At 42.9% G+C, this 26491-nt stretch overlaps 1 protein-coding gene across 7 annotated transcripts in view; it reads left to right on the forward strand.

Annotated features, from left to right (window-relative positions):
* The window catches only part of RASAL2 (RAS protein activator like 2), a 336215-nt gene that overhangs the window by 240959 nt on the left and 68765 nt on the right, over positions 1-26491 (forward strand). The window contains exon 1 of one of the 7 annotated variants that reach the window (XM_066622769.1): positions 19617-19824. The exons of the other annotated variants lie outside the window; for them this stretch is intronic. Within the exon in view, the coding sequence (XP_066478866.1) occupies positions 19781-19824 (44 nt within the window). The 5' untranslated portion in view covers positions 19617-19780. Of the gene's footprint in view, positions 1-19616; positions 19825-26491 lie in introns of those variants that run through there. 7 annotated transcript variants of the gene reach the window in all.

The following is a 26491-nucleotide window of genomic DNA, read 5'->3' on the forward strand; positions in this document are numbered from 1 at the left end:
GGTCACTGTCTAAATCAGGGAGTACCTGAAGGCTTTCTACCCAGGCATGGCTCTGTATTTTCTTCCAATGCTTTGAAGCCTAGTGAAGAGGGCAGAACAGAACCAAACATACCCACCCACATGCAAAAACAGAACCGAAACCTTTTTCTTTTCTTGTAACAATAGCAGCACCTCCTAAAAGAAGAAATGCATCTTGTTCTTGCATTGGAGAGTTTGGTTTGTAACCTAGGACTTGCTTGTCCTCAGTGCACAGAAATTAGAATAATCTGATACCATACATATTTTTTAGAAATGATTTGGAAAATATTTGAACAGCTTGTCTTAAAATATTTTATTCATCATGTTAAAATAAAACATTCCGTAATCAATTTTTTGCCTTTTTTTTTCTTTTTTCAATTTTTCCAATTTTTTGGAAAAAAACCCAAAAAAAGTCTTCAGGAAAAAACCCTTTTTCCTGAATTTTTCTGGTTTTTTTCCGGGCCTTCACATCTTGCTTCTGCAAGGCACCTTACAAGGAAAATTGTGTCAAACAAGGGAGTCAAACAAGGGTGTGTTTTGGCCCCCACCCTATTTACTCTATTAATGATTTGGCTCCCTCTCTGTCTGAGGTGGATGGACACTGTCCCAGATTAGGATCCACTCAGGTACCGATCCTCCTATATGTGGATGATGCCATAATAATGTCTCGGACCCATTTGGGTTTAAAACACCTTTTGAAAAAGTGTTTGAAGTACTTGACAGAAAAAGAGTTTCAGCTGAATTTTGACAAGTCTAAATTACTTGTATTCTCTAGAACGTGGAAGTTGTATAATTGGCAACTAAATGGACACAAATTAGAACAAATTAACCAGTTTAAATACCTTGGTCTAAATTTACATTATAATCTCTCCTGGGCTATTCACAGAAAAATGGCAATTAATGTAGCTAACATTACCTTTCAGTCTATCGCTCACTTTTTCTGTGCAAGAGGGAACCATTACATACCAGCAGCCTCGAAAACCTTTAATGCCAAGGTGATTCCCAATTATTTTATGGAATTCCCCTTTGGATTGGGGTGTTAAACAAAGCCCTGGAGTCTGTCTAAGGTAAATTTCTGCAAAAAATCTTGGGTCTTCCAAATTGTGTAGCTTATGCAGCCCTATGTCTAGAAATGGGCCAATCTTTGTTAGAAACCAGGGCCTGGCTGATGGCCATCAAATATTGGCTGCGCATATATTACAACTATGGCCCTCAAAGCTTGCGCTATATGATGTTACGTGAATCTAATAGTCCCCTTGCCATTACCATTTTGGAAAAGAAAATTAATTCAGTCGGGCTGTCTTTTGAATGTTTAGGCTCACTTCCATATCAAGAGGCATATCAGTGCATCAAATGCAGATTTCTTGACATTGAAAGGCAGGATCTTTATAGGATGGCAAACACAGCATGTTCCCCATTAAGTCTGGAATTCCTATATTTTATGGTCAAGTAGCCTCATATCTTTACTTGCTGCACACTTATCAAAAAAGGAAAACTTTCTTCCTTGCTAGATTTTTTTCTATTTTTTTTTATTATTTTCCAAAAATAAACAGACATCACAAGAGGTCAAAATAGCTAAAATCATAGTGGTTAGAAATAACTCCATCATGCCATATATTATTGGATGTGGAATTTCCAGTGCAATGCAATGGAAAAAAAACTGGAGTGAAATATCTCCTTTCTATCAAAAGTTATGGCTGAAAAACCTGAAAACAAAAAATGCATGGAGCTCTATAGAAAGTGAAACTGAGCCATATCATATGGTTACTCGCGAGAAGGTCAGCGTGCCTTAGTCCATCGGAAAGGGCAGACCAAGAGGAATCCAACACCAGAATGGTTCTGATCCAATTAATGCAGCCCCAAAAACACCCAAGAAGAAAGTTCCCTCTCCAAGTTGACCAATGTATTGAGCCCTATGGAAAGCGAAACTAAGCCACAGAGTCACGTTTACTCACCAGTAAGCAAACATGCCATGGCTCTTGGTCAGGTCAGGCAAAGAGGAATACAAGGCTACCAGAATAGTCCCAATTGGATGAACATGGAGCTCAACAAATGCTCCACAAGGCAGCCTCCCCCCCCCATTAAAAAGAATAAAAGAGAGGCTTCAGCTGGTAAGGTAGGTGAATTTTTTTCTATTTTAGACTTGTAAAGCCAGGTGGGTCCTGCTAGTGTTGTGGTTTAAATATAAGAACTTAAAGTGAACTGGGCACTGGGTAGGGCTGAAAATCTCACTGATTTTTGTGTGTGAGTGTGGGGGGGGGGTTATTGCAGGCAGGCTACAGATAAAATTCACTTGGTGGAACACGTTGGCTTCCCCTTATTTTATTATTTATTTTTCTTTAATTTATTTATTTATAATTATTTATTTTAATTTGCTTGTTGATGTCACTTCCAGACATGACATCACTTCCAGTGGGTCCTGGACAGATTGTCATTCTAAAAAGTGGGTCCTGGTGACATCCTAGGGACCAAAATTGTGGAAATCATGGCTTTTAGAAATAACACCATCATGTTATATAACACTTGATGCAGAATTTCATTCATTGCTTGTGGGGAAATACTGCATTTATTTTCAGACCATTATTATTATTCATTTCATGTCATGACTATTACTATCTCTCAGTCTCACCTACCTCACAGGGGACAAAATAAGGGGAGGACAAAATAAGGGGAGAAACCATGCACACCACCCTGAGCTCCTTAAAGGAAGGGTGGTATGAAAATGTAAAAAATTAATTAATTAATGTCATACGAGGGTGACAAAAATTTATGGGCCCCGGTTTCAAATGACCTAGCTATGCCACTGATCCAAAAAGACAATCTGGCTGCTATTGTGGTATAACAGTTAATGGATGAGCATATTTTGAGGATATTTTGTGTCATAATGTTTGATGAAAGTGTGGGGGTGAGCTTCAGGTTGCTGCCTTACACACTGACTCCAGAGAAGGGACGGCACGAAATGCTGTGGAGGTGGCAGCACCCCTAAAGGAATGGGCTACAATCCCCTGTGGGGGAGAGACTTCTCATGCCCTGTAAGTGTCTACAATGGTGTTGCAAAGCTGCCTGGAGATGGTTGAGGGGGAGACCTTGTGACCCTGGCTGGGAGGCTTGTAGGATACAAACAAGGCCTCCGAATGCCCTGGGTCCCTTTAGGGAGAAGGGCGGGATAGAAATAAAGTTTATTATTATTATTATTATTATTATTATTATTATTATTATTATGGGAAGGTAGAAACTAACTGCTATGCGTACATCCAGGTTGTGCCACTCTCTCTCCCTGTGATGAGAAGGATTGGGACAAAAGGACAGAAAGACCACCTCCTCTGAGTGATGAAATGCAGAGTTTATCTTAGAAAGGAAGGTGGGGTCTTTTCGCAGGATAAGCCTGTCCTCCTGAAAAAAGGAGAGATCATTGGTTATGGAAAAGAGCAGAGATCCTTGGCTATGGAAAAGGCCACTATCTCAGAAACCCTTCTAGCAGAGGTGATGCCAACTAGAAAGGTGGTCTTTAGAGACAGTAGTCTCAGGGAACAAGTTGCCATGTGTAAAGGGACGCCTGGCTAGGGCCTTTAAGACCAGTGGTAGGTCCCAGGTAGGGGCCCTTGGAACAGGAGGGGGATTAAGCAGGGAAATCCTCCTCAGAAACTTCCTGACATGGGGTTGAGAGGTCAAAGAGCTACCCCTTGGAAACCCCAGAACTGAAGCAATGGAAGAAACTTGTCTCTTAAGAGTGGCTGTACTGAGACCCTTGTCCAACCCTGATTGCAAAAATTCCAGAAGGTGTTTTACTCTGGGTCTAGTAGGCTGGACACTGTTCTGCTGACACCATTAGGAAAAAAACCCTCCAGGTGGTAGAATAGACTCTGTTGGTAGACTTCTGTCTATCACACGTGTCTCCAAACCCCGGCACAGGGGCCAGATGTGGCCTGTGACAAGTCTCTATCTGGCCCACGGCAAGCCTCTGGTCCCCTGCAAGCCTCTGGCCTGCTCAACCAAATGTGCCCAGACCTGTGCTCCAGTTGTGTCTGGAGGGTGTTCTAAGGTCTGGAGAGGCTATGCGCCTCCCCTAGAAATGCCTTCTAAAGGCCTAAAAACATCACTCCTTGGTTTTCCTGAAAAACCAGAAGTGACGTTTTTGGGCTGTCTGAAGCCCTTAGGCTTTTTGAGGTTTTCTAATATATTTATTGAAATTTTATATTTAAAATTTATTTATTTTTCTGGCCCTTGACACCATGCCAGATATTTGATGTGGCCCTCTGGCCTAAAAGTTTAGAGACCCCTGGTCTATTGGATAGGAGAGTCTTTAGAACAGCTTCGAAGTAGCCTAGGTGGAGGAGACTGCAGAAGATGCAGCTGAGGATTTAGAATGGGTCCTTGGCTGAGAAGGCCCAGCATGGTCTGGAGACTAAGCGGACTTGCAACAGACAACTTCGGAAGGTCTGGGAACCACAGGCATCTCAGCCAGCATAGGGCCACTAGTAAGACCTTGGCTAGCTCCTAATGAATCTTGAGGACCACCTTCTGCAACAGCTTGATTGGGGGGGAGGCAAAGAGGAGACCTTTGGGCCATGTGATGTTTAGCGCTTCCAGGCCTTCCATGTCGCAACATCTTTTTTTTGAATAAAATCTTGGAAGCTGATGAACTTCCTGGCTGCCAAAGAGGTCCAGAGTCATCCTCCTGAAGTGTTTCATGATCAAGCTGAAGGTCTCGGGATGGAACATTCACTTGGACTGATCCAGGTCCTGACTACTGAGCCTGTCTGCTACATTGGATACCCTGGGAACATGCTCAGCCCAAATTGACAACATCTTCTTGATCAACAGAAACATCTGACACACTAGCTTCTGAAGAGAGATTGACCTGATCCCTCCCTGCCAGTTGATTTAGGCACACACTGTCATGTTGTCCATGTAGATCAAGAGATCCTTGCCCTTCAGGTCCAGCGCAAGGGTCTGTAGAGCCAGAAAGATTGTCTTCAGCTCCAGCCAGTTGATGCTGTTCCTGACTTTGGCCTGGGACCAATGACCCTCTGCTACTTGGCCTTGGAGCAAGCTGGTGTCTGTAAAAAGGACTGCCACCTGAGTAGGGAAACTGGTCTCCCACATGAAAGGATGAATGGACCATAGGAGATCCCTTCAGACAGATGGAGTAAGGCTGATGAATTTGCTGTAGCACAGGAAAATGTAAGATTGAAAGGGATCAGATGCTGTACCTGTACCTGAAGATGCCTTCACCTTGTACCATGCCCAAGGGACAGTGTCCTGGCAGGATGAAAACATTCCCAGAAACCTAGGGACAGAACATCGGAGTGTTAAGACTGAAAGTCCAAGCGGGCAAGGAAAAGAATCTTGTCCTTGAGTTCCTGAGAGAGGTAGTGTGACACTCGGTGTTGATGACTGCTCCCAAGTACTCTAGAATCTGAGTGGGGTGAAAGATGACTCTTCTCCAGATTAACCAGGAAGCCGTGTTGGTGGAAGGATATGTAAGATCAGATCGAGATGTGTCTTTCTCTGAGAGGTAAAGGAGGCTCTCAAGAGGATGTCATCTAAATAGGGGAAGCTCTCAGAATCAAGGGCAGAACTGATGGAGATCCAAGTGCAGCCACAGGAGCATCAACCAGGGGCACTTGAAGCATTGTATGTCCTCCTGGGTTAAATTATAGAACCTAATGTATATAAATTTCTTTCATTAAATCAAGTGTAGTTCATCTCCTCATCTGCGAGGTCAGTGGGGGTCAGGGCTGTTCAGGCACATTGCAGCAGCAGAGATAATGAGAGGGTAATCAGTCTCCATGGTGATGGGCTCCAGGGCAAGCTGCAGCCAAAGTTAACCTTTTCATTCCTCCTGAGACTTCAATTTAAATCAGGCAAGCCTCATTCTCTTTGGCAGGAGCACACCCAACCGTTCTGCACCCTCTTTCCATTTTGCAAATGTTGGCAGAGGTCTAGTTTTTAAAACAGGATGTAATCTCATTTCCATTTGAAACAAAAGTCCAAGGCTACAGTTCAGTGCACCTTCTAAGAATAACATCCATGGAATAACATCTAAGAATAACATCCATGGAAAGCAATGAATCTACTTCTGAGTGAATCGGGTTGAAACTATGTGCAGCTGCACTTGCTCACAATCATTCCTTGTTGTTTGTCTCTCCACTGTGAATTGAATTGCACATTTCCAATTATTTGTTATATGTTGTATGTTCAGGGCCTCTGAAAGGAATTTTGTCAGGGGGTACAAAGTTTCTTTTGGGCCCATTCCTAAAGGGGGAGGGGGGGCAATGGCAGCAGGCAAAACAGGGGGCAAAATAGGTCCAAGTAAACCAGGGAGCCACCCTGACTCAACAGCAAAGCTGAGGTCATTCAGGAGCGATCAGACCTGATGCTCTAGCTGCCTACCTATACCACAGGGCAGCCAGAGCATCAGATGAATCGCCAACCTGGGAGGCTGAGAAAACCCCCAGAGCCCTCAGGAAACCATCTGGATCCATCAGTCTCCAGGGGCAGACAATGTAATTCAGTCATCCAGTTCTACTTGGGTTAGGTGTGCCAACATTTTCTGCTCATGAAAACCGCATATGTGTTTAAAAATCAATTATGGCATATTTATAAGATCTGTTCACCCAACATGACTTGGTTTCTTGTATATACTGTATATGATTTCATTATCCTGATAATTATTATAAAAGGAGAACTGAAATCCTCTGCCGTTTAAGCTCCAGAGATCCATCATTGGACTTAGGATAGTTGGACAACTGGTAACTATTGCCCACTTCCAGTCTGTCTTGCCCTGCAAGAGGGTTTAGATTTTGACAGTCCTTTTTGCTGCTACCACCCAAGGCCCAAGAAAATTAAACAGAGAGAGGCTCCCTTAAGTGTAAGCCCCCTGCCCAGAAGAATAGAGAACCCCCAAATCCCTGTGAGGCCCCTTAAAATCTGGACAATGGTGAAGGACTGACAGGCTGGGAAGGGAAGGTAACCAGCTCCCTCTCAGTGAACTGACAGCAGGCAGGCGAAACAGTTAAATAAAGGACATTATTAAAATAATAAAAACAAGACAGGGTAAAGTAAAAAAGACAAAAATAAGGCACTTGAGGTTGTGGGGAGGATTGGGCAAAGGAGGGTCTGGAGCTCCAAAAGTAAACTGAACACAAAAGTAACCACTAATACAACTTCTCTACATACTTTCGTTATACCAGGTTCATGGTCCTTGCACCTGTATCTGGCCAGATGGGCCAACCCCATGAAACATCAGGTGCTCCTGACATTGTACCAGAACACATGTGGAAAGGGGGGGCGGCTTCTGACTCTACTTTTTCCAATCTGTGGACATTAACTAGGCTTTCCTGATTATTTGGATTGGGATAGTCACCTGATCGCTTCACCTCTCTGCTTTTGAAAATTGGGTGTACCTTGAAGTTCAGTGAACTGGGTCAAAGCCAAGTCCTCCGTTTACCAGTCAGAAGAAGAAAGCCAACAATACAAGGGAGCAATAGCAACTGCATCTGCATGCTTCAGCAGTCCCTGGGGGATGTTGACACCTATTGGAGCCTCCCCCCAAGTGATAAGAAGATCACGCTGCTACCTTTTGTCCCTGGCAGCAGTGTGATTGCAGGAGTGACATCACCTCCCCGTCCTCCTTCTCCACAACTCCCTGAGAGTTTGGGAGCCACTGGTCTAATCTAACAAGGTGCTTCTTCTACTCATAAGGCATCTGCGGCCTTTGAGGACCCCCAATCTGGCCCATGGGGAGCCCCCAGTCTCAAGTGAGCCTCTGGAGACTTGCTGGAGCCTGTACTGGCTGGAAGTGACTATTCTCAGCATGAGGGTTGACTGTTTGACCTCTCACATGAGCTGCAGGCTGAGGGGTTCCCTCCGCTGCTTGCTGTTTCATGTCTGTGAAGCAGCATGTTTGTGAAGCTGCAGTGGCAGCAAAAGAAAGGCCGGCCTTGCTTTGCGCAAGATTTTTTTAGACCTTGAGCTACTGTGAGACCTTCATTCATTCATATAAGTTTCAACTCTAATATATTCATTTCTGTCAATTATGTAAATTTATTCAAATTTAAAAAGTAAATTAATTTTTCCCCCAGCCCCCAACACTGTGTCAGAGAGATGATGTGGCCCTCTTGCCGAAAGGTTTGGGCACCCCTGCTCTAGAGATTAGGCAGCAACATGGGAGAGGGAGACAAACATGCAGGCAGACTTCTGACTCTATGCCAGTGATTTTCAACCTTTTCCGTCTCACGGCACACTGGCAAGGTACTAAAATTTTCAAGGCACACCATCAGTTTTATGACAATTGAGAAGGTACACCATGTTCTTGGTGGGAGGCTCACATCCTCCAATGGCCGTAGTAAGAAATGACCCTCCCGAAACTCAGTAGCACACTTGCAAACCATTCGCCGCACACCACTGTGCCACAGCACAGTGGTTGAAAATGGCTGCTCTATGCCATAGGTTGGTCTGTGGACCTGACTCCTCTCTAGGAGCCCCCCAAGCTCCTGCTGTGCCAGCTGTCTGCAGTACCTGTGCCACAGGTTGGCTATCAGTGCTGTGGTCTAAGGGAACCTCATGATCAGCAGAAGTACTGTCCAAATAAGCATAATTATTTTTGACATAAGCTCCAGAATGAGAAGTGTGTGCTCATTGAAGCAGCAAAGCTTTGTTTTTGTTTTTTCACTTGCAGTGAACAGCTGTTCCCAGCTATTTGTGTTTGGCAAACATTTTCCTATGTGGTTTCCAGTGTCTTAGAAATCCCCCTGCTATTCCAAGACCCTCTTAACAGAATCTTATGCAAATTATCCTCCCCAATACACTGTTAAGCCTCATGCTCCCTGACTTGCTCCAGCTTGTGCCTTGAGCATATTTTGAATGGTCTTCTGCTCAGTGAAAAATTACTTTGGGGGCCACAGTATCAGCCACAGTATTCATCATGTCAATGGGTATTGTGTGTTCATTTTTGAAAAACTATGAATAGTAGTCGGGGTGGGAAGACCACAGTGAGGGGAAATTGGTTTTTTCAACTTCTAACCACCGTACTGCAGTCCAAATGAAAATGGACTTTCATACACAAACCCAGCTTCTGCACAGTATTTGTTTGTTTCAGGAGGCGAGGTGACGGACCATTTTTGTCAGGACAGTGGCATGAGGGAAAAGGATTAAATGCCTCCTCCATGATCACCCACACACCTCAGTCGTCATCTGCAGTTTAAACATTAGCATGCAATGACCAGTGACACAATGAATATTACATCTAGTTTGGCCCTCAGATGTGTGGTGATTATTTTTCCCCTGCTGCTGCTTGTCCCCTGCTGCTGCTTGTCCTGCTTTTTATCATTCCAGCCTCCACATCTGCACCTTGTTGTATGTGGTGTTAGTGTGTCAAAATATGAGAACTCTTCTAAGGATTAAAAATGAATAATATTTGTCCAACTACTGAGGAAAGCTTTGACAAATTTATTGAGGAGGGGAAGCAGTTTTATTTTGCCAGTTTTGGAGCAGGGATTGAAGGCTTTTCTACTGTGACCCTATAATCCTTCCCTTTAGTTTTGGTTATTGTGGGGAGGGGGGAGTGAATGATGGCTGAGGCATGTTGCATACACTGTCAGAGGTTGCAGCTTAAGCTCTATGGACAGCTGGGAGGATTTTGCCTTCCTGGGATTTACTGCCATGTGGGAATCCTCCTGATTTAGTAAAAGTCATTTTATGGCATCATCAGACAGCTGTAGATCGTCGGAGGATTCTCTCCCTGCTTCCTGAGAATGGTCTTTCTTGTGCACTGGGGTATTAAGTAGCCATGGCTCTGGGGTTTGTGGTGAAGCGATACCGCTGTGCGCATGCGAGTGCTTTCTACTATAGGTGGGTGTTTTTCTTAAAAAATTTATGCAAAACAGAATGATGTCAGGTCAACTAAAAGAAAAAATTATCAGAGAGGGTTGATTTGATCCTATTCTTGCTTGAAGGGGTAGGAATCTGCTGATGGCTTGCCTTACATGGGAATTTGCCTTGCATTCAACATATGTTATTTCTGCACACATTGTGTATGCAGGGCACAGGGAAAATTATTATTTGTTCCTCAGTTACCAACTGCTTTTACTTACATTCCTCCATAAAGATACAGTTGCAGATCTTAACTGCTTAAAGTTATATTTAAAAAAAATAATTCAATGTGAGAATTGCAGTGACTATGCCAGAGGCAACTAACTCCAGAGTTTTGCTACATGTATGTCTTGTCTTCATATGAATGAGTTTATTATAGTTTTGACACTATTTTTCTGCATCTTCAAGATGGGATAAACTCTTGAGATAAGTTAATAGTACAGTATATGCATCTTTTTCTGAGATATTGTGTATATATAAAACTTCTTCATGAAGTTTATGCATCTTTATTTTCAACATAGATTGAATTATTATATTATAATTTTTGCATTTCTTTTCCCAAGTACTATTAGGTATGAGATGAATGGACCACTGCATTTTAAAAAAAGATTGTGAGGATGGTTATCCTACTTCTGCTTGCAGATTAATTAGTTGCTTTTCTTGAAAAGGAGAAAAAAACAGGTCAATATTTTCTGTCACAATATTTTCACCACAGATATCTTTGCTGGGGCTACTCTGACCTCTCTACTTGCACAGAAGCCTAGCATGTGCATTTCCAGAAAGTACAGCACATTATTTTCAGGCATGCAAGATGAGAGACTCCACCCTGCCAAGTACACTTCCGTAAATAGCTTTCCAGTGCAACATGATAGGGGCAAAATATGTCTGTTATCTAGAGTAGCATTTTTAGCAGGTAGAAACCAGGACTGCAATACAGAAGTCTGATTCAGCAGTCCAATTTCTGGCACCCTACAAGGTATCTGTTTAATTAGCTGAAAGGAGTGCTCAGAAGGTGTTAGTCCACCAAACATGCCAGAAGTAAACACTGTTTGGGGGTTTGGTTAAAGTTTTACTTTTATATTACAACTTCACCTCTCAAGCAAATTCAGCATAGTGTTTGCAGCTGAAAATGAGTGGAACTCAGTAGTTAATAACATAAACCAGACTGATCTTTCCAGGGCCGGCTTTTAGGCAACTGGGGTGATTTTGCCCAATTGGTCCCCGTGCATGGTGGGCGCCCCGCACTGTCCTTCCCACCCACCGCTGCTTCCAATTGACCTGATATTGGGTCACTTCGGAAGCAGCTCCCATGCACCGCTGCTTCCAATAGGCCTGAAATTGGCACCATGCAGGTAGCTGCCTGCACACCTCGCTCTTTCCTTGTCCTAACGTCTCCCAGGAACATCCTCTACTTCTCTCACTCTGGAGCAGGCTGCTGCAGACGGGATGGTGACAGGCAAGAGTTGGAGAGCAATGCTCCCTCTCCCTCTGGCTGATCTCCCAGGTGCCTATTCTGCACAACTACTAAAGGTACAGGAGTCTTATCCACCTGCACAGAAGTAACAGATTTTTTTTCTTCGTCTCACTCCAGAGGAAGACACACACACACACACACACACACACACACACACACACACAAATTAAAAGGACGTTGTAAATTATATGACAAGTGCGTAGATCTCGAGCGACATTTCTTTGTTCTACTACAAAACCATACAAAAAATTAACTATCAAATCTTTAAACAGTCTACACTTATTATAGAGTACATTTTCCACACAAATAGAAAAATAAAAAAAACATTAAAATTAACTCCTAGCTACTCATCACATCCATAGATTTGACCATTTTCTCCTTAGTGCACAGGAACTCCTTGAATGGTTTCCAGTTGTCCATAAAAGATTTTACTGACTTGTCTTTAAGAAGAATTGTAAGTTTGTCCATTTCTGCCAAATCCAATACTTTTAAGCACCACTCTTCCAATATAGGTATTTCTGAAATTTTCCAGTATTTAGCATACAATATTTTTGCCGCAGTTGTCTTATATAAAAACGTAATTTCATAGTTTTTCTGAATCGAATCATCTAATATTCCCAACAAAAAAGCTTCTGGTTTCATTTGTAAATTTACCTTCAAGCAACTACATTTTCTGATGTATCAAAGTCCAATATTCTTTCACTTTTGTACAGGTCCACCACATATGATAAAACTTTCCTTCTTGTCTTTTAGCCGCAAAAGCATTTTCAATTGGGCCCTGCAGCTCCTATGGCCGGCCCTGGATCTTTCACATCTGAATAAAAATTGAACTATGTAAGAAAGCAGTTAAACCTGCAGGAACATTTATTAATGGAGTCATTTGCCAGTTGTTTGGAAAATCAAGCAGGGTATATTTTCATTGTCCACAAAGGCTTTTTCTGTTGGTTTGTTGATATTTTTGCACCCCTTTACAAAGTGATGCAAATGACTGTTCACAAGAGGTCAGGTGTCAGAGAAAAGAAGGAACACATTCCAGTTGCCCAAGAAGGCTAATCCTTCTGGCTTCATTCTAGTTGTGTGCAGTTGACTAGTTGAATGTGGGTGGTGCCATTCAAATAATCGTCCTTTTGAAGGCAAATCAATGTGAAAGCTGTCCAACCACACCATGTTCTGTTCTGTAGGGTGCCGTTTTGGATAGGGATGTCCACATTACTTAGGGATAGATCAGGCTGAAGTGCTTGCTACGCAGCACTTACAGACAATGAAACTGTCTGTATATCACAGCTGGGGAGGGGAGGTGAGCCTCAGTGATTGAGCCATGCATGGAGTGAATTTCTTCTCCTCGCCGTCTTTTCCTCTCAACTGAGGCCAATATGGTGGGGAAGTGTGCTTGCTCTCATCACCAGATGTGATTGGTTATATGGTGCCATTATGTTATATTCACTACATGATCCATAATTGGCTAGGGCAGTGGTTCTCAATCTCCTCAGGAGTAGAACTCCCAAGGTAAGTCTTGGCAGGAGAGGGGAGAATGCAGTGACACAGTCCCCAGGATTGCGCCGCTATTGGGGGGGAAGGGACTTTCTTTTACTTACAAGACTCTGCAGCAGCCTGCCAGGGGTGCAGGGAGCCCTGTGGAAACCTCTGCAAGGATTCCCCAAGGCGTGGAGAATGTAAAAATAAATATTGAGGCCCACTTCTGGTTTCACAGTTCTGCACCCTTGGCAGGCTTCTGCAGAGTCTTTTAAGTAAAAGAAAGCCCCTGGCCCCCTGTCAGCTGCATGATCCTGAGGATCGTGTTGCTGCATTCCCCTTCCCCACCCCTTAAAGGGGTGAAAGCAGAGGTCCTTAGGTTGGGGCATCACGATGCCTCAGTCTGAGAATCTCTGGACTAGGGTCATGCACTGAATAAGCACATTAGATGCTTTGTGTTAAACTACCCAAGTAACAGCATGTCAGTAACAATTGCTATAATCAGGCACAAAAAATACACAGGAATGGAAAATAAGAAGTTGTCATGAACCGCCGCCCCCCAGGCAATTTTCTCAACAAAAATCAGCACTTGGGCAAACTAATTTGCCACCTTGTTCTCACAATGGGCTCTTGCAAGCTAGACCTCTATTACTCCCAATTTGTAGATGAGTAGAGAGAAAGAGGAAAAAGGTGCCTGAGCCCATTGTGTGATTTAGATCTTGATATGGTCTGCTTCCTGTCCACTGAAATATATTAATCTTGGACAAATCAAGTTCCTATGGGAGTCTTAGGAAAGGACACACCTCTCCAATAAGGTGAGAAAACACCATGTGGTGTTTTTAATACCTTATTGGTATACGTTATTGGTGTTTTTATAGGCAGACTGGGAAGAATCTACCTATGTGAACTAACACATCCTATAATTACCGTAACTTCCTTTTGATTCTTCTATATAACAAGACAGTGAATGAATTAGACGATGGGCTTTGTTGGTTCAGTGCACGTGCCTATGCCATATTTGCTTTCTGAAAAATTTCCAATTTTATGACTTATTTTAAGAGCAAACCCATCTACCCCCCCCCCCATTCCTGATAGTAATCACAGTAATTGGAACATGTACTTGGAGCTTGGCTTTTAAATAGGTCAGAAATGGCAGGAGAACTTCATAAGCAGAGAGCAATTTGATTTTTGACCTGTCCCCCTCCCTTTGTTTATTTGGCACTCAAGTAGGCCTGGAGTAGGCCTGTCAGGCAACTACTGGATGCCCGAGGGACTTTTTTTAGTTTTCCAGTCAAAACAGAGACCTTCCTGGAACACAGGCTTGTAGCCTCATGTGCAAGGCTAAAGTTATTTTTTGTGGAATTGGTGTGGCCTGTTGGCATTCCTGGAGCAATACTAATATGGGAATCCTGCTTCTGAATAAGTGCTCATGCTGTTGCTGGAACAGTGATGTGTCTTGTGAGTAGCATAACTTAAGTGTAAGGGTTGCTAAACAATTTTAACAGATAACCGTCCTTGTCTCAAAGTGAATCATTTAAATTATTTCAGTGTCTCACAGCCCAATCCTAACCAATGTTTCAGCAGAAATGCAGCCATGCCAACAGGCTGTGCACTGCATCCTGTGGTGGTGGTGGGATAGTCATGGGGGGTCACCTCAAGGTGGATTAACCAGAGCAGCAGTTTTCAACCGCTGTGCTGCGGCACACTAGTGTGCCGTGAGGCTGCCTCAGGTGTGCCGCGAGACCAGAGCAGACAGACAGCAGCTGTGCACGTGGGGGAAGCGGCTGCTTTGAGCCTCATGCAGCAGCAGAAGAAAAAGGAGCAGGCAGCCAGCAAAGGGGCTGGTCGCTGCTGCTTTGCACCTCCTGCTGTCTCTTGCTCCCAATCAAGATGAGGGCTGCACCCCTATCCTCATTTACCTGGGAGTAAGCCCCATTGACTATTATGGGGCTTACTTCTGAGTAGACATGCCTAGGATTGGCGGTTACGTCCATGTTGCCTCCTCTGCGTGCTGAGAAACCTGGAGGGGGTCTGGGCAGGAGGAGTGAGTGAGAACGAGGGAGCCAGGAGCAGGCAAGCAGGTATGAAGTGAGCGAGTCTGCTGAGACCACCAGCCTAAGAACTGGCTAGCTAAAAGGGTCTGAGAAAGTCCCTTTTCCTTGCCACAGTTTGCCTGCAACTCTCCAAAGCAACCCTTCCTGCATTGCCTATTGCCTTTTAGGGGAAGGGCATTGGGCCACAATCCTATCTACACTTACCTGGGAGTAAGCCCCATTGACTATAGTGGGGCTTTCTTCTGAGTAGACATGGATAGGATTTTGGTCGGACTCTTTTTTCTCAAATACACGAGCAGGCAATTGGCACTTCTTTTCTCCTCACCCCACTCCCGCCCACAGGCACATTCTCCCCCCCCCCAAATCTCATAATCATAGTTAGCACCTCTCTTACTGTCCCTCCCCTCAACTTGTCCCCACCTTCCAAAGGTCCAAAATCACTTGCCTCACATTCTCTCTCTTCCCCCCCCACTCCAGCTGAATTCTGCAGTTGTTTCAATCATGTCTCTTCATTGCTCCTCACCCCACATCTCTCCACTATGTGCTCAATCTGACCTCTCTTTGCCAGCACTTCCTGGCATGACACTTTAATAATATTTTTCCTCCTTTCCAGAATCACATATACTTTCCTCTCCAAGCTTCTTGCAAGTTTCTTTGTCATGTAATGATTTATTTGTATTAATTATATTAATTAAAAATTAATTGAAATGTAGTGATTTAATGTAAGTAAAAAACTGGTAGTGTGCCTTGACAATTTTAGTGCCTTGTTGGTGTGCCATGAGCTGAAAAAGGTTGAAAATGGCCGAATGAGAGGTTAATTCAAGCTGTACTGCAGTTGCATTGGTGCTGGAAAATTGATTAGGATTCGGCTGTCAGGTGTGCAAGGATGCCAATATAAAATACAGGATGAAGAACAAGAAAAGAGTTGGCACAATGAAAGATGCTGTCTTTACCAATTCTCTACCTCATTGTATGAGATGAAAGATATTGTGCAGCTGTAAAACTCCCTTCTGTCAGATTATTTATACTCTGGTTAGGTAACCAAGGAAAGGTTAATAGTCCAAGTTAAGTGTAATTGGAATAGGGATTTGGGTGTTTAATTGAGCTGTTGAGAAGAAACAGATCTGTGCAAACATCCCCAGCTCCCTGACAGCCTCTCTGCCACCCTGTGTGCCTGCATGATCTTCCTGTTTACAGTAATCCTACTTCCCCATGATTAACTGCAGTCTTCACAGAGACACTAAGCACCACTCATGTTTCCAATATCTTTGTCTCTAATACGGGAAAGACTCTTTTAATCTACCATCATCACTGGTCATTAGAAAACAAGTAGAGTGGCTTTGATTTATTATCTGGGTTCTCAAAGATGGAGGGGTTGGGCAAAACCTTCTTGCTAATTGCAGCCCTGGAACATCAAATGAGATTTCTGCTTTGTGGTAGGACCAAATTATTATTTTTCAAGGAAGACAGCTCTTTCATAAAGCAGTGACCGTATACAACCTGAACTGTGTTTGAACCAGGAGGTTTTTACAATTATAATGCCTTTTTTATATATAATTATAATGCATGGTGTGATAAAGAGTGGAAGCGGAAGATGCAGTCTTGCCCTTGATTAAACCATTTTCACAAGCTCTTGTCCTTGCTTCACCCCTTCCTCATCATGTTTGGTTCATCTCCTCTTGTCCCTACATCAACTCTGCTTCCCTCTGCATTTTGTCATCCTTTCTGGACCCCTCTTCCTTTTCCAGTCATGGAGTGGAAAAAAGAGGAGCAGTTGGTGGGCAACCCCCACCAATCTGCTGGCTAAGGCAACTGCTTCAGTTGGCCTCATGGATGGGCTGGCCCTGGAGCTAAGACGTCAACTCTGAAGAGGTCAGGAGAATTAGGACATACTTTAACATTTGTCTTATGAACAGTATCACGAATCAAATTAGAATGATGTTTTGCTAACTTCAAACTGCATTGTGTATTGTACTTGTATCAGTACTGTAGTTGTATCAGAGCTGCTGCTTCACATGGTGAGGGCTATTTGTCTGCCTCAGTGATTAGCCTGACTGCTTCCATGTTTTCTCCATTCTGCTTTGTGGTGTTATGGAGACAAACATTACGATATGGTTGCTTTGTGTGGGAAACCATTTAGTGGGTTTATCACTGTAACCCTAGGGTTCCCAACCCATGGTCCGTGGACCACTGGTGGTCCGCAGCGTCCCCCAGGTGGTCCACGATGTCTCTGGTGAAAAAAGAAGAAAAAATGCCCTTGCAGGCAGAAGAAAATTCTCTGCAGCGCTAGCAGCCAATCAGAGCAGCTCAGAACCAATCAGAGCGTAGCCTTTCTCGTCTCCTGCCTCCCCCCTCCACCTCCCTTCCCTCCTTGTCTGTGAGTGCCCAGACAAGCAAAAAAGTGAAGCTCAGGCGCCTTTGTAAGGTGCGCGCGTGTTTGTACAACCTCGTGGCTCAGCTGCATGCAGAGGAGAGGTGCCCTGCCGCCCACTGCCTCCAGCCTACTGCCTCCATTCCTTGACCATGTGCCTTCAGGTGAGCCCTGGCAGCCTGGTTTCTCAGATCAGAACTCCAGCCAGCCTGGGAAGTCCCTTTTGTGGGTGGGCGGGAGCGGGGCCTGAGGAGGAGGGGGGGAGGAGAGGGACCTGAGAAGGGGGAGGAATGGGAGTAATGAGGAGGAGCAGGCTCCCAAAGGCATCGCTGGCTGGCTGGGGGGGTTTCCCTGGGAGTGGGTTTCCCTGGGACTCCAGCTGGCCAGGGAACACAGAGGAAGGGAGCTGGAGGCAGTGTGGCAGCAGGAGAGGGGAGAAACAATATGCTCAGCCCTGGTACCCCCTCCCCAGTTGGCAGGATTGGGCCCCCTGGATGTGCTCTTCTAACGGCCAGGGGTGGAGCAAGGGATCCAGGCAACCAGGTTTTTGCACCCCTTTTGGAGAGGGAAACAGGCAGCATCTCTGCTGTCTTACTGCAAGCTGCCCACCTGGGGAGAAGCAATTCCAGAAGTTGCAGAACAGGCACCACCGTAGCCAAGTATAGCAGGTATAACCCCTGACTTTTCCTCCTCAGAGAGCAGCAGCAGCTTTGTCCATGGGGAGCCCTCCCCCACCCCACACTTGGCCAGTTCCCCTATCTCCTCAGATTGCAATCCTATGCATGCTTACCTTTGGAGTAAGCACCATTGACTATAATGGGACTTACTTCTAAGTAGACATGCATAGAATGGGGCTGTTAGTCACACTGTGGCTGTGATGGACTTCTCCAGAAATTTCTCCAATCCCCTTTTAAAGGCATCTAGTCTAGACACCATCATCACATCTTGGGGCAAGGAGTTCCACAGACTAATGGCAGAGTAGGCAGCAGTTGTTTTGTGACTGCAGCCTACCTATAGGCTTGCTCACACTCTCTTAGCTACAACCAAAGTAGTCCACAGCTAGAGCATCACAGCAATTAGAACAGGAAGTGAAGAGAGGCTTTATCCCCCTAAAGACCTTGCAGTGCACACCAAAAGGACTTTTCTTCCTGAGACATGCAGCAGCCATTCTGAGATGTCGCTCTGAGCTGGTGCTTCTCCTTCAGGACCGACCTGCCTAAATTGTGTTGAACACTTTCCTAAGGACTCTGGACTCACATGTGGGGGGAGCAGGGCCAGGGCTGTGTAACAAAAGAAACTGTGGAGGGATGTGTGTGCTTTTTGTTAGCTCATTTAACTACCTTGCATGACTTTTCTATAATCCCCTTGTGCTTACCCTCTCCCTTTTTGAGGTGTTTTTTCACACTTAAAAGAGGCAAGGGCTGTGTGTAATGTGGTCTGGTGTGGGGGAAAAGAGACTGGATTGAATTGGGTGGGTATGAAAACCTCTGAGTTGGGGGGAAATTATTTTGTGTTCCATGTATTCCATGTAAACTCAAGACTTTCACAGCTAGTGAAGCAAATGCAAGCACAACCATCACATTAATTATTAAATAATATTCTTATGTATTACAAATTTAATTGTATTTTTTGGGTACAAGGGTGGGGGGGGGTTGCATGTGGTCCCCTCTGTCTCCAAATTTTGCCTTAGCTCCTAAAGGTTGGGAACCACTGCTGTAACCAAAGATGGAGAAAGCAGCAGTTTTCCTCACATACTTAAGACTCCATCTCAGTCTTGATCAAATGAATTCATTCACATTTCAGTGGATCTGGCACCTTAGAAAATAGTATTCATGATGAGTGGTGAATACTGAAGCTGAACAGGAAGCTGAACAGCTGTTAGGGTTTAACCCCTCTGGTGGGATATCATAAATGCCTCCCAGTGGGGGGGGGGAATCATATGTGAGGCAAGGTAAACAGGATGTTTCAAGTGTGCTGCTGTTCTGCCCCACAAGACCATGCAAAGACATGGTTGTTCCCTCCCTGCCTCCCTCTCTTTTTGATCTCGTGTCTGGTTAGCGTGCTGAAATGAAGGGAAGGAACTCATTCCTCTTCTCTGAAAGGTCACCTTTGCAGAAAGTCTCCCTGAGCTCTGTAGGCTGCTGCTTCTCCCTGCTGTCTTCCACCTCTAATCTCCTTATAGATACAACACCATGGCAACAGGCCCAGGGCTGAGTGAGCTGGGCACACATTAGGAACCTTGTTTGTGTCACCTTAGGGACAGAATACAGTGTGTGCAAGATGAGGAGAAAACGGGTGATGACTTTTGTCTGTGCAGACCGAGTGGTTTTCCTCCTGCCCATTTGTTTGTTCTAGCTCTTTCAGGAGGCTTGTCTATGAAACTTTAGACTTGAAACAATTGCAACTTGTCTGCTTCTGGATTTGGCCATTGCTCCCTTTGCAGTCAGGAATTCCTCTTCTGAGATGTAACCAAACAGGAGGAGGTTTGCGGGTATCAGGACACATGGCACTGCTATGATTTGGGGCTGCACAGTCAGGTGGCTGTACAATTGCTTCATGTAGGTGTGCTGGATTTATCAAAATGAGTTATTTGTAAATGGAATGTTAATGATATGAGCTGTATATAAAAATGTGTGCTTTGTAGTTATGAGCTTCTTTATCCTCCAGTACCTCCCCGTGGTGCAAACTGGAGTTTGTGATGGAGGCAGGTTTTTGATATCAATCCTCACTGTTTTACAGTTCTTTTGGATTCTGGAGGCTGGGTAAAAAGGGATTTCTAATCTTAGCAGTCCTTAGCTGGGAATATTCAAAATGGAAGGACTGATAAGTGTGTATATTTTCAAAAGTATTTTAGGTATGATCTGTCTAATCACAGCTGGTATTTAAATATACATGGCCAAGGTTTTATGTTTGCATTGGCACAATCAGCTTTTAAAATGATGCAGATGGACATTCATATAGGTTGTCATCTTTTTTCTGAGAGCTTTTTCTGAATTAATGGAGTGTTGTAGTACCCTAACAATTAACAAATGTAAATTGGTTAATCCTCCAGGTTGTGTTTGCTACTGCTGGCTAAAATGGCTACCCCTCTGGATGTTGTTTTTGCATGGTTTGCTTGCAGAGGTATTTAAGGTTTTGCTGTCTTTTATTTATAATGTACTTGGTGTAAATTGAAATGTCAGTTATTTCTCTTTTAAAGGATTCTTTAAAGGATATAAATCAGAGTGGCTGGTCCCAGGCAAGATAAACAAGATTTTTTGGAGTGTGTTTAGCATTAAAGGCTTTGTCTTAAAAATGCTTTAGGGCCCAATCTTATCCAATTTTTTAGGGCCAGTGTAGTTGTGCCAACGAAGCGTGAACTTCCTTCTGTGGCGGGGAGGCAGTCACAGAGGCCATCTCAGGGTATGGGAACATTTGTTCCCTTACCTTGGGCTGCAAGGGTGCTGGAAAATTGGATAGGATTGGGCCCTTAGTTAGTAATGTTTGGTATTGACATTTGGGTGAGGGCAGGAAGACAGGGTTGCCATTTTTTGGTTTCACTTGCCTTGCTGCCATGCTTTCTGAATGCCTGACTCTTGGAAATTAGGCTGGTAAAGTCATACTGTCATGGAGGAAGAAGTAATAGGAACCGCTGTTAAAAGTATAAGACTTGTGCCAAAAAAAATGTACCAACTCTACAGGAGAGAGGGAGCAGTGATAAAATGTTATCTGCTGTCTGTTAGTTTTATTGAAGACTATTATTGCATTAAGAATTTAACACTGAATTATATAAAGTATGCCTGTAGAAAGAAATTTCAGTTTTCAATAAGAGACTTTTGACATTAAAAACTACAGCAGTATTACAAATAATCCCAAACCCAGGAAATTTTTTATTCTTTTTTTTTTTTAACTCCAGAGAGATATGGAAATGATCCAGCATTGACTTTCTGCTTCTGTTTAACTTATCATTATGATGTCCACTAATAGACTGGGGATGCTTTTCTAAAACTGAAATACAGTGAACTGGAATATTGTGTCTATTGCACGATGACACAATATTCCAGCCTTTATCTAATTGTGACACAAGGAATTTGGGCTTGATGAGTTAGTAATGATTCCAAACAAAGAACCTTGTGGATTTAGGATTGTATCGTAACTTTTTCTTAGGTTAGATGGTGTGAAAATTCTCACCAATCTGCCCATAATCCTGCAACACTCAACAGAACTCTTTTCTCAAGGATCTCCCAACCCACCAGAGCAGTTTTTCAGGGGACAGAATTCTTGAGCCGAGGGGGGAAAGAGGAAATTTTGCTTCAGTGAGCATTCTGCCCTTACAAATACCTTGTGGCATGAGTTTTAGCAAGTGAGTGCCTACCTGAGAGAAAGAAAGATGAGTAGCTTTTTGACTACAAAAGCTCATGTCCCAGAAAACAAAACTTTTTGGTTTTTAGGTTGCAATAAATTAATGTAGTTGCTCTTCTGAAACTAGCAGTCAACAGTTTTTAATGTTTTCCTCACATTTATTTTTCATTCTTTTATCCAGCTCTTCAGCGTGGTCGACATAGTAATTCTTATCTACTACTGGTGTTTGTTTTTGTTGATAACGGCATACAAACATAAAACATTACATTTGGTGTTTAAGATATTTTCCAGAAATTAAAATAGATTACTTATTAAGTAATCTTAAAATAGAATACTTAGAAATAATGTGGCTGCATGTGCTGACACTATATCACCTACCTACTTTTAAAGCATTTAAAATTAGTAAAAGTGAGAATTTGGAATGAGAATTTATACACATACACACAAAATTCCCTGCAAGAAGAAAACTAGCACAATCGGGAGAAGAATTCTCCCCCAACAGTGAATATGTTTCTGTAAGGGACCATTAAGGGCAGGAGGTCTGGTCTAGAGGGTAGAGCCTCCATTTGCCTGAAGATAACATCCACAAGGTCCCCAGTTTGAGGCCACCGGCACCATGCGACCTTGAAGCAGCTGACAAGCTGAAGCCGAGCTATTCCATCTGCTCTGAGCGTGGGAGGATGGAGGCCAGGATGTGCGACCAGATCGGAAAGAAACATCTGAATGTTGTGGTTCTTGGAAGATAGAACCTTCTTTCAATTGTAAAAATCCCTACTGGGATTTAATCAGCCTGCCTATGTAAACCGCCTTGAATAAAGTCTTGAATAAAGACCAAGAAAGGCGGTATATAAATACCTGTATTATTAATATTATTATTATTAACAACAACAACAAAATAGTACCTGTCTTAAACCTGAACCTGGTACAGTGCACTCTACCACTTCACTCCCACTACTCTACTTCTTCAAGTCTAGTCAAGGAGTTCTCAGAATGACTTACATATGGTTTCCTCTGGTCCTCTCTGGTCCCTCTGTCAGTGTTTACTGTACTATAAGTAGGGGCATTCTAAAATGGAATTTGTGAAATAACACTGTCATAATGTGAAATTGAGTTTATAAAATGACAAAATGTGATATCCTGCTCAATTAAAGAAATAACTCCACCATGTACCTATTAAAGTGGCTGTGGTGCTCCCAAGTGGATCTGTGGATCATCCCAAGTGCTTCTGACTATGTTTCTAAGCCCCTGACTCCTCAGAACTGTATTGCTTGAACTGGTGGTAGAGTCTTCTGAGCATGCTCAGAAGCTGCCAAAGAAAATGCATGGAGCCCTATGGAAAGGGAAATTGAGCCACAGTGAGTAGGTGACCATGCCTTGGTCCATCGGAGAGGATAGGCCGAGAGGAATGCAACGCCATCAGAATGGTCCTGATCCGATGAACGCAGGCCCCAAAAACACTCAAGAAGGAAGTCCCTCCCTCCCTCCCAGCGGATAAAAGTATTGAACCCTATGGAATGTGAAACTGAGCTACATGTTCACATTTACTCATGAGTAAGCAAATGTTTAATGGTTCGTTGGTCTTTTTTTAATCCTGCACTTTAAACCAGATTGTTTCCATAGCAATTCATATACCACCTATATGTCAGTGATTACAGTTGATAAAAATACTTTAAAATTTATTAAAATATTAATTTGGTATAAAAGCACATAACACCATTATTACACTGCTTTCAGCGCTTTTTTTGGATAACACCGGCATCCATGAGAAAATAAAAGCGTTTTAGACTGCCTCTTTAAGATTAGATGCATGATGAACATTCACTGTCAGGTCATTAATAAAGAGATATACTGGCTTTATGTTTGCTGTTTCAAAGATATCTAGAGGACATTGAGGTTGCAGTCCTACTTACTTGAGAGTAAGCCTCATTGAAATCATTGGAACTTTCTTCTAAGTCAGCATGCTTAGGGTTACTCTCCTTCTTAGGTTCTTAAGCAGTATTGCCCGTTTCTGAATATGTTAAAAACAGAAAAACAATGTTAATATCTGGATAAAGTTTCCAGTTCCTCTTTATGGAACACACAAATGGAAGGAAACATTTCCCTATCTTGCCTGTTGCTTCAAAGTAGGGTGTGTTTGAAGTATTCTCAATGCTTTGCAGAAGAAGAAGCCTGTTGTGCTAATGAAGGTTTTCATGTTGCTTTCATGCAGCTGCTTGGTGGTGATGCCACAGAAGTGGTATTTATCCTATGGCAGCAATCAAGACAAGCACACTCATAGTCAGCCTTGTTTTTGCTTTATTCTTGACAAAAAAAAATGCTTTAAAGGGCCAAACATTTCCAGAATGTAATTGCCGACCCAGCAAATCACTTCTAGTTGCTTAATTGGTGTAGTGGTGTAGTGTATTATCACTACAGTGATACACTAAAGTGGTGTAGTGTATTATCACTACACCACTAACAGTCTGGTACCTAGAGACAACCGTTCTTTAATCTATTTCATTCTTAGATTTAAATAGATTGGGGGGGAGGATAAAAACAGTCAGCTGATCAGTCAGAGACAGATATAGATTGAATGAGATGAAAAAGGACCCAAAATAATTAGGGTTTTACTGGCAGCTGATTCAGGTCAATGGGATGCAATATAAAGAAAAGCAAAGTACCGCATGGGCTAGAACTAAGCTAGACCCACTTAGCTATGGTATTACCATTTCTGCTATCTTCAGACTTTTCGAAGAAACAATTGCATTTTGCTCATTTTAAATTACTGTTATATATTTTGATTTTATCACTTAAGGGTGAGTGTGCCATTTTTATGACTAAACCATAATAATAGTAATACTATCCAAGGAGTAGGCAAGGAAAAATGGGTGCTAGAGGAAACTCTGAGTTGTTGGTAAGAAGCTGCACACATAATGTCTAGGAATGGCTCAGTTCATCATGGCCTAGGATGAGTACGAGAAAGAATTTGAATGCTAATACTGGTGGAGGCATTTGCTATGGACCCAAAGGAAGCAACAGATGAACTGGAAGAGCCAGAAGCCCGGGGGCTGTTACCAAACTTGGTTGAATCCATGTAGGTAGGGTAGAACAGGGGATTTCATGTTGTAATAAGTATGGGTTTTTTCTTCTAATTTTCTTACATTTGTATCTTTCAAAGAAAATCTATATAAAATACAGGCACACCTCTGATTAAAGCAGCTTCTTTCAGCTTAGTTTTTACAATGCTCTTTGTCCTGACCTGATTGACAGCCATTCTACCCAATGGGAGCAGGGCATTCTGGGCCAATCAGTGCCTGATTCCTGCCTATTAATGTGTATCTTATGGCATAGTTTTGCACTGTGCTCACATTATTGGAGGTATTGCTATAGTATAAAACTATGCATTATGACAAGATTGCATAGTGTTTCATATTAGAAACCTTTTGAAGATGTGGCAATTGTAATCCACTCTTTCAATTTTGAATTAATACTATACAATGTATAAAAGTTATATTTATAACTTTGGGTGTGCAAGTCAAATGAACCCAGTAGTTCTACTATCAGGTTCTTTGCAAGGGCACTTGTGTCCAGGACATTATGTATTGATTAATTATATGCTGGCTGCAGCAAGAATATAATTGACAAAATACACAATTACCGTTAAGTAATTCATTGCATTCAGTAATGCAATGGGAAATGAAAATTTGGAAGCCTATGCTGTTAGTAAGTTGACATTACATAATCAGTTATGAAAAAGGAAGCATCAAATATCTGGTAACTGTTTATTAATTTTTGGAATCAGACTGAAACAAAAGAACATATGATGCAGGGAGTTCTAATATTAGTCTGACAGTGTTTCACTTCATCTCTGTTGTATGTTTCTATTTGATAAAAGACAGAGGGGTGTGTATATGAACATTAATTTTATTTTGGTTTTATTCATTTTCTATCTGGTAGTTGTAAGCCACCTTGATTTTTTTAAACAAAGCGCATTTAATTTTTTTTAACGAAAACGCACTTTTTCTATGGTATTTATTGATAAATTTTAATAAAGCTTTTGGTGTTCTGTACTGCAAAAAAGAAAAGATAGAATGTTTACCCTAGTACAGGGGTGCCCAAACCCTGGCTCTGGGGCCACTTGCGGCCCTCGAGGCCTCTCAATGTGGCCCTCAGGGAACCCCCAGTCTCCAATGAGCCTCTGGCCCTCCGGAGATTTGTTGGAGCCCGCACTGTCCCGACGCAACTGCTCTCGAGTGAGGGCGACTGTTTGACCTCTTGTGTGAGCTGTGGGATGAGGGCTCCCTCCACTGTTTGCTTTTTCATGTCTGTGATGCAGTAGCGGCAGCAAAGAAAAGGCCAGCCTTGCTTTGTGCAAGGCCTTGTATAGGCCTTGAGCTATTGCAAAACCTTCATTCATTCATATAAGTTCATCTTTAATATATTCACTTATGTAAACATATGTAAATTTATTCAAATTTTAAATAGAAATTAATTATTTTCTTCCCCGGCCCCTGACACAGTGTCAGAGAGACGATGTGGCCCTCCTGCCAAAAACTTTGGACACCCCTGCCCTAGAAGATAGAAGATAGCCCTTCTTTTAAAAACAGTGTAGCTTCCTGAGTTACCTTGAGCCAACTGTCTTTCAGCCAACTCTGCCTCATGGGATTGTAGTGAAGATGAAATTGTCAGATGTATGTTATCCTGCTCCTTGGAGGAAGAATTGGGTATAAATGTGATATGTAGATATTTAGATCCATATGCTTTCTGTGGTCATGGCAGCCTGCTGCTTTACAGGACATGCACATAGTGTAGTTTTGGAGGGAGAAATTATACAGTATGAGAGAGATCACTTTCTTGTCCTAGCAAGACGATTTGTGTGCAACTTCTAGGAAGAAGTGATTCAGT

Source organism: Tiliqua scincoides, chromosome 4, assembly GCF_035046505.1.
Source record: "Tiliqua scincoides isolate rTilSci1 chromosome 4, rTilSci1.hap2, whole genome shotgun sequence".
NCBI classification, from domain to species: domain Eukaryota; kingdom Metazoa; phylum Chordata; class Lepidosauria; order Squamata; family Scincidae; genus Tiliqua; species Tiliqua scincoides.